The sequence below is a fragment of the Populus trichocarpa genome, chromosome 16, assembly GCF_000002775.5.
Source record: "Populus trichocarpa isolate Nisqually-1 chromosome 16, P.trichocarpa_v4.1, whole genome shotgun sequence".
In the NCBI taxonomy this organism is placed as follows: domain Eukaryota; kingdom Viridiplantae; phylum Streptophyta; class Magnoliopsida; order Malpighiales; family Salicaceae; genus Populus; species Populus trichocarpa.
This window is the reverse complement of record NC_037300.2, coordinates 3100113-3115222: the sequence shown is the minus strand read 5'-3', so window position 1 is coordinate 3115222 and position 15110 is coordinate 3100113. Positions and strand designations below refer to the sequence as shown.

The 15110-nt window shown below is 34.7% G+C and overlaps 2 protein-coding genes across 7 annotated transcripts; both read right to left on the bottom strand.

The window, feature by feature from the left end:
- Positions 1 to 737: 737 nt before the first annotated feature.
- Positions 738 to 7033, bottom strand: LOC7468940 (transcription termination factor MTEF18, mitochondrial). 5 transcript variants are annotated; one of them, XM_002322641.4, is made up of 2 exons: positions 6002 to 7033; positions 738 to 1822 (listed from the first exon to the last, which is right to left on the bottom strand). In XM_002322641.4, the coding sequence occupies exons 1-2, from the start codon at positions 6656 to 6658 to the stop codon at positions 776 to 778; spliced, it is 1704 nt and encodes a 567-aa protein (XP_002322677.4). In that variant the 5' UTR covers positions 6659 to 7033; the 3' UTR covers positions 738 to 775. The 5 variants fall into 5 exon arrangements, with proteins under 5 accessions (XP_002322677.4, XP_002322676.4, XP_052304110.1 ...); XM_002322640.4 differs by having other exon boundaries at positions 738 to 944; positions 5124 to 7032; XM_052448150.1 differs by having other exon boundaries at positions 738 to 1389; positions 5569 to 7032.
- A 3158-nt stretch (positions 7034 to 10191) lies between these two features.
- Positions 10192 to 14264, bottom strand: LOC7468939 (transcription termination factor MTEF18, mitochondrial). Of its 2 annotated transcripts, XM_024587286.2 has the most exons (4): positions 13924 to 14258; positions 11799 to 13470; positions 11486 to 11558; positions 10192 to 10687 (listed from the first exon to the last, which is right to left on the bottom strand). In XM_024587286.2, the coding sequence occupies exon 2, from the start codon at positions 13397 to 13399 to the stop codon at positions 12074 to 12076; it is 1326 nt and encodes a 441-aa protein (XP_024443054.2). In that variant the 5' UTR covers positions 13400 to 13470; positions 13924 to 14258; the 3' UTR covers positions 10192 to 10687; positions 11486 to 11558; positions 11799 to 12073. The 2 variants fall into 2 exon arrangements, with proteins under 2 accessions (XP_024443054.2, XP_024443053.2); XM_024587285.2 differs by having other exon boundaries at positions 11799 to 14264.
- Positions 14265 to 15110: the final 846 nt, after the last annotated feature.

Below are 15110 nucleotides of genomic sequence, written 5' to 3'. Positions count from 1 at the left end.
ATGTTGTATTATTGAAGTACTTTCATTTATTTTGCATGAATATATGTTTTTTCATTTGCCTTTTTAGATTGCCATGTGTTTCTTGCATGTGAGTTGTTTCCTTTCATATGTCTGAGTTTCATTAAAATCTACAAGATGATTTTAGACTTTTTGTTTTTTTTAATCTAACACTTTGCTAATACGAATCATAAATCATAGGGAAGATCAGTTCATTCAACAAGTTTCTATGCAAAAAGTTTGTGCCTTTTGATTTGTTGTTGCTGCGACAAGACTGATTCCTTTGTTTGTTCCAGCATTTTTGGGTCTATCTTAGCAACAGTTTTAAAAATTTGGGTGGCATCCTTGCAATGCATTTTGTTTTCTGAATTGTAAATATTTTAAATACAGAATTCTATTCTATTAGGCTCAGAAGAATTTTTCAAAGATGAATCCCATTCAACATTCCGAACGACATAGCTGTTTATGTTGTTTTAGTTCGTTGTAGACTAAACAGTGCCCTAAATAGACATCTTCACTAGAATCACAAGAAAGAAAATAAAAAGATGTTCTTTTCTATCCAAGCACCAAGCACCAAGCAAACTAAGATCAAGTTCCGCGGTGAAGCGCGGGCAACGAATTTAGTACAATGCTAGAGAATAGGGATGCATGAAAATTCAACAATCCTCGCCTAAAATCACTTGAGACATTCTGTTCTTATGGAAAGAGTGACAGAAGAAGTGAAAACTAACAAGAAAAACTCATCAAGGAAAGTATAAATGAACTTTTTATAGGCTTTTTATTCAGCATAAATTTCTTTCTTCAAATTCTGCCAAATTTCAGGGCCTCTAGGATGACTATTTACATACTCATTAATGAACTTTTTATCTGAGAGAGAAATTAAACTTCTCAAGGAAAGCATGGGCACAGATTTTCCTTGATCTTTGAGCCAATTATACATTGCTAACCTAAGCTCCACTCTTTGCGTTGTGAAATTAAGATATGATGGGAAAGTGACCAAATATGATACTGGATAACCCACCTTATTTACAAGAAAATCAATCTTCATTTCAAGAACATCTTTCGATTGGCCAAGAATTTGAGGAGATGCTTTTATCATTTCACAAACATCTTTTCTGCTCACACCAGCTTCCACAATACAATCAAACCTCTCTTGGAACTTTTCTCCACTGCCCCGGAAAACCTTGAGTGCTTTTCCTATTTTATTTGAGTTATCTACAATTCCCAAGTCCAGCAAGAACTTGGTCTTCAGCTTCCGTGATTTAAGTCTCAAGTTTGGCAATCGTTTAACTTTTGATCCCATCACCCATTTCTTCAAAACTTGTGGGCTCTCTTGGATGACTTCACACATTCTCTTCTCTGCAGCATGCAAGGCTAAACGCAATGTGTTGGGTTTCTTCAATCTACATGAACCAAGCATTAGTGGGTGAGAACGGAAAATACTCTGAATCTCATGTGCCTCCATCTGGATCTCATTCAAGAACAGAAAGCAATGCCTTAAATTTGAAAAGAATTCCTCAAATTCCATTTGCGGGAACCACAAAAACATAGAACATATCTGATTCATCGTGGATCCAAATTTGAGGAGGAAACCGATTAGCAAATATATCCTATCCACTGAATCCTCAAAGAAAATTGCCAGATGCTGGCTTATGAGTCCACCTAGCTGCTTCTCATTGTAACCTGCATGCCTAAATAAGTTGAGCAGTGCAAGCAACTTGCTCCAGTCATAAGAACTCTTCTCGGACAAATGCTCCTCTATCCCACTGATATCAACTCCCTCTTTTCTCAATATCTCTAATACCTTGATAAAGTCTGCATTCACCTCTCCAATCAAAAGATAAGGGCTACAAACAACCAACTTCATCATAAAAGACTGAACAAGCCCCAATTCCTCATAAGCTTTTAGTTTCAGCACCAAGACCCCATAATCATACCCGAAAACTTCCGTGGCTTCCTTATAAATCTTTCCTATCTTACTTCTTGCAATCCCATAATTACACAAAACATGATAATTCTCTAAAAGTAAATCATCGTCACATAAAAACATCAGATCACGTGGAAGAAGAGGATTATAATCACGAGGTTTTAGACCCAAACTCTCAAAGAAAGGCTCAAATTCATTAATAGGGTGAAAACACAAGAAACGGGTAATGGAATGCCCGATATCTGCATCAATATCAACCTTTGCTAATAACTTTTCAAGAAAATGAGGTGAATTTTTACTCATATTATCTGCATCCGTAAACTGTATGTTTCTAGTGACGTACAGATACTCTAATAACGCAGTTTGGGCTGCTGTCCTAGAAACTGGGTTTATGCTTTGTCCATTTTCAGCTTGAACTATCCTCTTGGTCCTATAGAACATAGGGCTTTCTGCAATGTTGAATAATGACATCATTGAGGACAACGGGGTTTTGTTGCTACCAACAAAATTGGAAGAAACCCAATTGAAAATCTTAAATTTGCCAAAATGGGTCATGGTTATTTTGATGAGAAATGAAGAGCGGTGATAGCTAGAGAGTTAACAAACAAAAAGAAAGGCTAAAGTATGATAAGTTCACTAGAAATGTATAAAAGCGAGTTTCTTACCTTGGTAGTGTGGTAGGCTTGGTGAGTTTAGTGATTTCTAAGAGAGATTTTGAGATACAGGGGGCAGGATTTCCTCCCTTTCTATCTGGTTCAGTGGAGCAAAGCATGGAACTTGGAAGGGGCTGCAGAGCGGCAAGTCCTCACTCCTCACGGGTTTATGAAGGATGAAAGCTAAATAGGGATCGGGGAGAGGCTATTTTTGCCTCAATAGCATAAAACTAAGCTATAGTGGCATCCTCAAACTTTCTACCTATTACACTTTACTCCATGACTTTAAGACTTCTAATCTTAAAAGGCCAAAAAAATAAAAATAAATAAATAAACAGAGAGGAAAGTACTTTGTAACTCTCGCTCGATGGATGCCGTCGGACTCATGCGTGATGATGTATCTCTTTTTTATAAGTTTAGTTCTCTCATCATGGATATTAGGGAGATGTTGAAGGGACATTGGGAGATTGATATTCTCTATTCACTTAGGGAAGCAAACTCATGTGCTGATTATTTGGCTAATAATTCAGCCAAAAAGATTGAGTAAAGTTTCTATATGGGAGTAGCCTCCAGATGGACTAAGTAGCCTCTTGCTAGCTGATTCTATGGGCATTGTGTTTCTTATTGTTTAGTTCTTCTGTTTAATTTTCAGCTGAGCAAAAAAAATGAAAGAAGAAAGGATTTTCCTGCCATTCTAAGGCATTTGTGTAAAGGAGCAGGAATTTCTTGGGTCTCTGATCCATCAGTTGTTTACACTTTGGTACAATATAATTTTAATGCTAGCTTAATGTCCCTTCTTATTATTCTTGTTAAATCAAACTGTAGAACTCATATAAGATATATGAAAAGAATATTTGGTATTGTGTACCTCCTGTGTTTTGTCTAATCATATATAAAAACCATTTGATTAACTAAATAGTATTAATACATAAATTTATTTCAATTTTTGGTTTTATAAAAACTAAAATAACATGTTTTTTTTTATGAAGATATTTTCTTATTTATTTTGCATATAAAAATTCATAAAACTATAGTTTTAACGAACACACATATTTTTTAAACCTATTTTTATAAATAAAAAATCACAATTAAAAGTGTTTTTTATAACCTTATTTTTTTAATCCGCAATAGTAAAAATAATAACAATATCAAAAATATATGAAATCTATCGGTAGTTAATAAAAATGTATTAAAATAATATATATATTTTTTATTTTTAAAAAATTATTTTTAACATCAATACATCAAAATCATCTAACAACATAAAAAAATATTAATTTAAAACTAAAATAAATAAATAAAAATTTATTTTTTTAAAAAAACACTTTTTAACGACCGCAACCCAAGAATTTCTTGCAAGACTAGCTTCCTATCATCAACTAACTGGTATTATATGTTTCTATCAATGGTCCTACATTCTCAACAACATCCTTGAGGCCCCCATCAGCGAGCCCTCCCGCCGCTGCAAGCAATCATTGCGGACCGACCACACAGAGTGGCTCCTGATTCTTTCTTTACTTGCAATCACATTTTTAGTTTCAGCTAAAGAGTTGCCAGCCCGCGACACTCAAGCATGATAAGGGCTGACCTTCGCAAGTGCAATTGTACAAGACAAATCTGATTTTCGAATCATTACCAGGTTTATAAACGAAACACAAAACAAATTTAGATAGAGCTCTCGTAAACAATTCTTTTTAGGTAAAAATGGATAAAAAGCTTTTTGGTGATTAAAAGTGCAAGAGCACATGTGATACAATTCATGTTTTTCATTTATAATGAATTGATTGATAATAAAAAAATATATTTGATTAAATAATTTTTCTCACTGTATTTTTCACTATGTAAATGTTTAGGCAATAAAAATATTTTGGATGGTAAAATTCCACAAATGAAAATAATTTAGAATAAAATTTATTTTTGCAATGCCAAATTAAATTATATAAAAACTTAGATTATATTAGCTTAGACATCTTCAAGTCATATTTGCATCCAAGGGTCAATATTGTATCAGATTGATGTGAAAAACATTTTACAATATTAAAACTTTTGATATGCATATTAAATCCACTAATAGTTGTTATCATTAAAATAAATAAACTATGGGTGTTTACAAATATTTAAACTAACAAATATTACTATGTAAGAGCATAACATGACCTTTTTTTTTCCTTTTTTCCTTTTTTCTTTTTGAATCTATGCAAGATTAATTCCCCTTGTTGTTGATCAGTCCGACACCTCAATCAAAGATAGACGGAAATTTTTCTGCCAGTAGAAGTAACAAAATCAAAGATAGAAGTTACAAAATCAAAGATCTTCGCAACTTCCCTGTCAATGGACAGAACAAAAGAAGTGCAAGCTAGGTCCAGCTAGTGGCTTTTTATTCAGCATAAATTTCTTTCTTCAAATTCTGCCAAATTTCAGGGCCTCTACGATGACTATTTACATACTCATTAATGAACTTTTTATCTGAGAGAGAAATTACAGTGCTCAAGGAAAGCATGGGCACAGATTTTCCTTGATCCCTGAGCCAATTATACATTGCTAACCTAAGCTCCACTCTTTCCATTGTGTAATTAAGATAGGATGGGAAAGTGACCAAATATGATACTGGATAACCCACCTTATTTACAAGAAAATCAATCTTCATTTCAAGAACATCTTTCGTTTGGTTAAGAATTTGAGGAGATGCTTTTATCATTTCACAAACATCTTTTCTGCTCAAACCAGCTTCCACAATACAATCAAACCTCTCTTGGATCTTTGCTCCACTGCCCCGGAAAACCTTAAGTGCTTTTCCTATTTCATTTGAGTCATCTACAATTCCCAAGTCCAACAAGAACTTGGTCTTCTGCATCCGTGATTTTAGTATCAAGTTTTGCAATCGTTCAACTTTTGATCCCATCACCCATTTCTTCAAAACTTGTGGGCTCTCTTGGATGACTTCACACATTCTCTTATCCGCAGCATGTAAGGCTAAACGCAATGTGTTAGGTTTCTTCAATCTACATGAACCAAGCATTAGAGGGTGAGAATGGAAAATATTCCGAATCTCATGTGCCTCCATCTGGATCTCTTTCAAGAACAGAAAGCAATGCCTTAAATTTGAAAAGAATTCCTCAAATTCCATTTGTGGAAACTGCAAAAACATAGAACATATCTGATTCATCGTGGATCCAAATTTGAGGAGGAAACCAATTAGCAAATATATCCTATCCACTGAATCCTCAAAGAAAATCCCCAGATGCCGGCTTATGAGTCCACCTAGCTGCTCCTCATTGTAACCTGCATGCCTAAATAAGTTGAGCAGTGCAAGCAACTTGCTCCAGTCATAAGAACTCTTCTCAGACAAATGCTCCTCAATCCTACTGATATCAACTCCCTCTTTTCTCAATATCTCTAATACCTTGACAAAGTCTGCATTCACCTCTCCAATCAAAAGATAAGGGCTACAGACAACCAACTTCATCATAAAAGACTGGCCAAGCCCCAATTCCTCATAAGCTTTTAGTTTCAGCACCAAGACCCCATAATCATACCCGAAAACTTCCGCGGCTTCCTTATAAATCTTTCCTATCTTACTTCTTGCAATCCCATAATTACACAAAACATGATAATTCTCTAAAAGTAAATCATCGTCACATAAAAACATCAGATCACGTGGAAGAAGAGGATTATAATCATGAGGTTTTAGACCCAAACTCTCAAAGAAAGGCTCAAATTCATTAATAGGGTGAAAACACAAGTAACGGGTAATGGACTGCCCAATATTTGCATCAATATCAACCTTTGCTAATAACTTTTCAAGAAAATGAGGTGAATTTTTACTCATATTCTCTGCATCCGTAAACTGTATGTTTCTAGTGAAGTGCAGATATTCTAATAACGCAGCCTGGGCTTCTGTCCTAGAAACTGGGCTTATGCTTTGTCCATTTTCAGTTTGAACTATCCTCTTGGTACTATAGAACCTAGGGTTTTCTGCAATGTTGAATAATGACACCATTGAGGACAACGGGGTTTTGTTGCTACCAACAAAATTGGATGAAACCCATTTGAAAATTTTAAATTTGCCAAAGTGGGTCATGGCTATTTTGATGAGAAATGAAGAATGGTGATAGCTAGAGAGTTAACAAACAAAAAGAAAGGCTAAAGTAAGATAAATTCACTAGAAATGTATAAAAGCGAGTTTCTTGGAGAGTTTCTTACCTTATTAGTGTGGCAGGCTTGGTGAGTTTAGTGATTGCTAAGAGAGATTGGGAGATATAGGGGGGCAGTATTTCTTCTCTCTCTAACTGGTTCAGTGGAGCAAAGCATGGAACTTGGAACGGGCTGCAGAACGGCAAGTCCTCACTCCTCAAGGGTTTATGGAGGATGAAAGCTAAATGGAGATTGGAGAGAGGCTATTTTTGCCTCAATAGCATAAAACAAAGCTATGAAGGCATCCTCAAACTTTCTTCCTACACTTCACCCTTTTTCCTATTACACTTTACCCCATGACTTTAAGACTTCTAATTTTAAAAGGCTAATTTTTTTTTTGCCTTTCAGTGCTTGTTTTGCGTTTGAAAAAATATTTAAATATATTTTAAAAATATATTTACTTTAAAAAATATTAAATTAATATTTTTTAGAATTTTTTATTGGTTTTAATATGTTAATATAAAAAACAAAAAATAATATAAAAAAAATTATTTTAATATATTTTCAAGTACTCCAATAATAAACACACCTATTTTATTTAAATCTTGGTTTTGTAAAACTAAAATAACATGTTCTTTTATTCATAGAGACATGTCTTTTATTTATTTTGTATGTAAAAACCTATCTCATAACATTTTTAACCAACATATATTTTTTTAAACCTATTTAAAAACAAAACACAACTAAAGTAATTTTTTTAAAACCTATTTTTTATTTTTAAATTGCAACCCAAAAAAAAACCTACAATGCCAAACACCCACGAAATTTATCAACTATAAATAGACCATTAAAAAAAAAATTATCATGAGTTAATTTTAGAACTATGATAGGCAATCTAGGCTAGACAAAGAGTCGGGTCATAAGATTTTAAGATTGATTTGTTGTGTCGGGTTTAACAATAATATCAAATAGTTTTTTTAAAATTCCATCTTCTATTTTTTTTTTCTTTCGATTGAATTTTTTTAGATTTTGTTTTTTAATTTTATCATTTAATATTTAGGCGATTTTAAATTGATTTTCATAATTTATTTTAGTTTAGTTTTTATGAGGTTATTGCAATGTCAAATAAATATTTTGGTTGATATTCAATTTTGCGAATATTTATTTTAGTTATCATATCATTAGGTAAAAAATAATTTTTTTTTAAAATTTTTTTTTAAAATTTTGTAGAGTCCATGATCTAAGTTACGGGTTTGATAGTTTAAGTTAGGAAACCCGGATCTATATAATATATTTTCATCTCTATATTTTAAAAAAATATCATATTGATTTTTTTTAAACTAAACTATATTTTTTATTGGTTATCCAAGTTATTTTTGAACTTATCAATTCAGCTAAATTATGTCGAGCCAATTTTTATATGATTAATTTAAAATTTGGGGAAGACAATGAGTTGGGACGGGATAATTCAAGATTAGCTTGTTAGGTTGTTAGGCCTGGTTTGATAAAAATATCAGATAGTTCCGCCTAGAATTCTTTTTTAATGTTCAAAGTTTTTTTATCAACCCGCAACGTAGCACATAGCGCAAGTGGAGAAACTAGTATTAGCTAATCAAATTTCTAGTTAAGAAAAAAAGTTTTTTTCTTGGCACTATATCAGATTGTTTTTTTTTTAAAAATAATTATAAGGTTAATAGACTGCTAGATTTGATTAATAAAGAGCTGATCGAATATTCATTATGACTTTCCCCCCTGAAACTTATTTGGATTGATTTTGTTTTGACTTCCACTATGGTTTTAAACAATCGTGCAACACTGATACGTTTTACATGTAGAAGCAGGACGTAATGCTGATCAATCAGAAGTTTAGGACTAGGGGATGATATTGCTTCCAGCTTCATATCAATAATCAATGTTATTTAGGTAGTGTTTGATTGCTGTGTCGAGTTAAATACGTAGGAGATATAAGAGATATGTTAGAACTTTGGGGATAGAACGGACATGTGAATAATAATAATATGGCAGAAGCTCTGAAATGAGAATACACTTGAAACTCCATTACCTGCCAGCAGCAGCAGCAATTTTGCTGACCCTTTTCTGAATTTGTTCAAAGTTTATTAACGGAGGCTTGTTGATCTATAGGTAAGGCAACGGTTTATGTGTAAAGCCCATCAGCTCAAAGATCATCAACCCTTTCCTTTTCTTTTTCTACTATGTGCCAGCTCTTGTTGCTCCTGCTGTCATAGAAACAATCAGCAAATAAGAGCTCTCTAACAGCATTTTGGAAATAGAGATCACCTCCCCTGCGATGTTGCTAATGGAAAATAATCTGCAAAGAGGCTCACAGAGATAAGCAAAAGACAATTCAAATGAAGAGCCACCTCCACAATCAAGGCTGGACATGTAAGAAAAGCCCTAATAGTTCCAGTCTAATCGATGAAAACCATTTAAATTTTAAAAGTAAGGAAACCAGCACAAAAGCTGTAAAATGAAAGTTTCGAGACTTCAAAAGGGGTGCTGTGACTAAGAATGGGGTTGACGCACAACAGAGAATCGCAAAGGATCTACCCTTCTCTCCTTTTCTTCCCACAGCCTTCACCCTATCCTGAAAGCGCCACTGCCAGTAACACAATCTTCACCGTGACCGACGCCAAACGAACCTATGTGGTATCTCACAAAAACACTGTGAACTGCCACAGTCGATTGTGTTTTGCTTGCCTTCCTCCCCTTTCTTTCTTGATAATTCTAAAAACCTTCAGTTTTTTCCCTTAAGTATCACAACGATTTGATTTGCAACACAAACTAACTTATACATGCTTATAGATAAAAGATGATACCGCAAAGCCTCCGTTTCATTCTGACTGACCACAATATCATTGCCTCCAGTAAAACTACTTCCAGTTTATGTGTGTGAGCTTTTCATGGCAAGAAACAAATTTGGTTTTGGCCGCCTTCCTTTCTTCCTCATGCCTTACCCAAGTTTTCTACGCCAAAAATGATTGACTGGAGTCGACGCACCATGGCCCCCATGATTAGAAATGCATCATCAATTTGGTTCTTGATTTATGAGTCAAGCTTAATTTCAATAGAGACAAATATTCAATTATTTTGTCCTGTTATTTGCCTAGCTTGATGTCACCTGTTAATTTTTCTTTTCAAAAAATAATAATCTGACAAGCCCCTAATTAAAAGGGAAATTAAGAAAAATAAACTACACAAGTAGTAGTTGGAAGAGGTCAGGTTGGGTTCTTAGGGTTTGGATTGATGTCTTGGTTGTTCTGTAGTACAAGGCTGTAAAGCTTAATTTAACTATCATTTTATCATTGCCCATCACCACAATTAACTTATTATTAAAGTAATCATTATTTTATCATAATTGCCACCAATACCATCACCACAACAACTGACTACGATCATCAATATCATCATTTTTATCACAAAAGGTACAATTTCCTCATCTTATTACTATCACACAAAAACTTGAGAATAATATATATTTTACTGTCAATAATATTGTACAGAAAAAAACAGGTCCCAATTAGAAAGTATAAAGATACATTGCAATGGGGAAATTCATGTTGTTGCCTAAAATTACCCGGTTAATAATTATAATGCATTGAGAGGGTAAAATGGAAAGGAAAAAAGAATACATCAAGTATCGAAATTTCGGTTTCTTAGCCATTCTAAGGTTCCCAGGACTTGCTATGTCATCAAATCATCACAACTCTACTTGATGACATTAACCACAGCATTGGGGAAGCACGAGTTCTCTTCATTGCAACTCTACTGGAGGGCTTGGATTAGAAAGATTAGGATGTGATGCAAATTTCTGAGGATAAGTGCACTACATGGGTAACGCTGTCAGCAGATGCTTGAACTGCTGCATCCATCCTGCTGCTGCAGTTGGTGCAGATAACGGCATTTGTCTAGATTTGCTCTTGGGGGTATAGGAACGCTTCACAATAATAGTTCATTCCTGCAACCAAAACAACAGAAAAGGTTTCTCTTTATGAAGGTAGCAATAAATTAAGATCGACAAGGAATCTGATGTTGATCATTTGGGTAGCATGTGCGTAATTCACAACTCATTTATAAAACATGACATTCAAGATACATCTATTGTTTAGAACTTGAGAGCCTCTAAATATAGTTGGTAGATATTGCATTATCAATAAGAATAAAAGAAGAATCCTTTTCTATGCATCAAGTTGACACCAAAGAAAATCGTAGTTGAAGGTGAAGTTTGGATGAGTTCCAGACCCTCAATTTCCAAATCAGGCCATTTGACTCCATAGTCCCTAATTATTATCTACTGTGGAGGGGATATCAGATACTGTCCAAACTGCAGCAGCAAAGATATTTTATAAAAGCTTCTAAAACTCAGAAGCTTAAATCCACAACCTCAATTCAGCAAGAAACTGTCTGTAGCTCATTATATTAATGTCTTTCGGAGACACTTTTTCACTCCTTATAGACTTCATTCTGCAAGTACAATGTTCTTATTATCATACTTAACCTTTCTTCTATGGCTTGCTGCATTTGAAATGGAGAAAGATAGTGTATTCCAATATAACCTTTTGTTGATGCCTTGAATCTAAGTACAGTACAAAAGCATTTGTGCAAAAAAGGCAAATAGAAAATAAAAAAAATCAGTAGTTCATGTTGATTGAGAAATTCCCTTTTCTAAGGAATCATCATGTATAGAACAACAAAAAAGGAAAAGGCACACTGTTAGGACCAGTTGACGAATTATTAACAGATTTACTCCAAGCACCTTGTGCATCTCATCTGTGGCCCTCTTTGCAGCTTCCACTGTCTTGCATGTAACAAAAGCACAAAACCAAACTCTGCATGCAAAAAGGGAAAATAAGATAATGACATCATGAATAAAAAATTCACAGTTGAATAAATAGGCATAAATGCTGTCTCCTCGTTTTATAAAAACACTGTTTAAATATGCGTGCATTGTTTACAGTTAAGCACAGTATTCAAGACAAAACCCAAATTAAAACCACCCCACCAAATACACAACCAACTTCAAGATTCCACTGCAAACAGCTCATTGTTTATGAAGGTAGTATGACTACCTGCCATTCCCAGAGGTTACTGGTCAAAGTAGAAGGGGTCTTTCTCCATGGCAGCTGGTACATAGGAAATTTGAGATTGTGCAGGATATGTAGAAGGTGCTCCAGGAGAACTCAGGAGAGAAAAAAGGTGTATTATCTTCAATATAAGATGTCTGAATTCAACAACATCAATAAAAATTTCCGGCTTGTAAGAATAAAAGAATCAAACATCTTCAGACTAGCCAATTAACAGAGGCAGAAGCATGGAAATACAAGTTATGTGCAGCAGATAGCTTCTATGCAGAACAAATTTCTTTCTTTAAATCCTCCCAAATTTCTGGGCCTCTAGGATGACGATCTACATACTGACTAAGGAACACATTATCTGTGCAACCAACTATAGTGCTGAAGGAAAGCATAGGATTAACTTTTCCCTGCTCTTTGAGCCAATTATACATTGTTAACCTAAGCTTAGCTCTTTGCATTGTGTAAGAGAGATAGGAAGGGAATCTGACCAAAGATGATATGGGAAAACCCAAATCATTTATGAGAAAATCAATCTTCATTTCAATAACTTCCTTTTTCTGATTAAGAATTTGAGGGGATACTTTTATCATTTCACAAACATCCTTTCTATCCAAACCAGCTATCACAAGACAATCAAATCTCTCTTGAAGCTCTGCTCCTCTGCCCCGGAAAACCTTAAGTGCTCTTTTCATTTCATCTGAGTTCTCTACAAATCCCAAGTCTAAGAAGAACTTAGTCTTCAGCATTTGAGATCTTAGTTCCTCACCCGAGTCTGGTAACCATTCAATTTTTGATCCCTTCACCCATTTCTTCATAATTTCTGGATTCTCCTGGATGACTTCACAAATTCGCTTCTTCCCAGCATTCAGACGGGAAAGCAAACTGTTGGTTTTCTTCAACGTAAATGAACCTATAAATATAGGGTGAGAACGAAAAAGCTTCCCAATCTCATATGCCTCCATATTGATCTCATTCAAGAACAGAAAGCAATGCCTCAAATTTGAGGCAAATTTCTCAACCTGTACCTTGGGAAACTGCAGAAACAAGGAACATATCTGGTTCATCGTGGATCCAAATTTAAGCAGGAACCCGATTAGCAAAAGAGCCCTATCCACTGAATCCTCACGCAGAATCCATGGCTTTTGGCTTATCAGCTCACTTAACTGCTCATCATTGTAACCTGCCTTGCCAAATAAGTTTAGAAGTGAAAGCAACTGGCTCCAGTTGTAAGTGCTCTTATCCGACAAAAGCTTCTCAATTCTACGGTACTCAAGTCCCCCTTTCCTCAATAACTCCAATATCTTGATAAAGTCAATGTTCGCATCTCCAATCAAAAGATCAGGGCTACGGACAACCACCTTCGCTATAAAAGAAGAGCTAAGCCCCAGCTTCTCATAAGCTTTGAGTTTCAATGCCAGGACCCCATAATCATATCGAAAAACTTCTGTTGCTTCCTTATAAATCTTTCCCATCTTATTTCTCGCAATCCCATAATTACACATCACATGATAATTCTCAAGCAGCAAATCATCATCACTCAAATACATCAGATCACGTGGAAGAAGAGAACTATACTCTTGAGGTTTTAAACCCATACTCTCAAAGAAAATCTCAAATTCATTAATCGGGTGGTAACGCAAGTAACGGGTAATGGACCGCCTAATATCTGCATCAATATTAACCTTCTTTAGTAGGTTTTTAACAAAAACAGGTGAGTATTTGCTCATATGCTCGGCATCCAAAAACTGAAAAGTTCTAGTGGAGTGCAAATACTCCAGTAATGCAGTTGAAGCCTGGGCTTCCCTTCTAGCTGCATCAGAGATTTTGCTAATGCTTTGATCATTACCTATCAAATTTCTATCCAAATTCTCAGTTTGAACCGTTGTTTTTGTCCCATAGAACCTAGGGTTTTCTACAATGTAGCACAAAGAACCCACTTGCCATATTGGGTTTCTGCATCTACCAAAAAAATTGGGAGAAACCCTTTTCAAAATTTGGAGTTTGTGCAAATGGTTCATGGCTAACTTGAAAGAAATAACGTCTGGAGCTTGATAGAGATTCAAAAAATAAGCACAACAGAAGTTCCAATGACTACAATAGTTTTTGTCGACTTTCTTACCTTGTTAGAATGGTGGGTTTTTTGAGTTCAGTTACTGACAAGTGAAACTTGCAGATTCAGGTGCAAGGTTTCTTGTCTTTCGATAGGTTCGGTTGGAGCCAAGTATGGAGCTCTGGTTGCTGAGCGGCCAGTGCACGAGAGTGAATAGTGTGTCCATGAATCCAATGTCAAAAGCATTCTTAGTTAATTGCAAGAGGTACCCTCCAATGTTTTCTAAATTATTTCTTACACCCAAACATATTTTGAGATTGTAGTATCATATCGAGACCTTTTCTTCGTTGAGATTAGACCTGTTCATGGGCTACCAGGTCAGCCTGTCCTGATCCGAATCATAACGGGCGGGCCTGGACAGGGATTTTTGGCCCATAGGCCCCGCCCGACCTCTAACCAAGCCGGTCTCGGGGCTGTCAGTTTTTGAACCAGGTGGTGATCGCACCAGGTCACATAAAAAGAATAAAACCCTACTTTTCCTAAATTTCTTCCTTTAGCTACTCCTGTTAGGCAAAGCTGCCGCCGCATGTTTATTAAAAAAATAATTTTTTTTTGATGTTTTTAAAAAATCTAAGCTGTGCGTTAAAAGATTTAATTTTTTTAAAATAATATTTTTTAATAAATTTTCAAATAAAAAATATTTTAAAAAATAACTATTTACACTAAAATACAAAAAACTCGCAATGACAGTTCAAAGTATTTTTTACTTAGAAATATATTAAAATAATTTTTTTTTATTTTTTAAAATTATTTTTAATATCAATACATCAAAATAATCTGAAAATATATAAATTTTTTTTTTTAAAAAAAAAAATTCAAATTTTTTACACCAAACGTATCTTACTTAAGATAACATCTATGCTTGAAGATATCGCACTTAATGTGTCAATTATTTACATTCAGAATAAGTGAATTCATGAATTCTTCAATGAGGATCCAATTGAGGGAGAAATTAGTTCAGACACCAAATTGAAAATTACTATATCCAGTGGGGGCCTATATGAGGTCCCAGGAAGAAAAACAACATGCGCATTAGAGGTTTTTAGTCAAGTTAATCTAAAGTTTGTAGAAGCCTCTCTCCTCTAGGTTCTCAACTTCCAGTGAGAGACACCATAAGTGGAATCTGTCTCCTGGAGATGCCTGTCCCCTGCAATCTAATATTAGAGAGCTAGTGACTAATGAAGTATGCTGAGTCC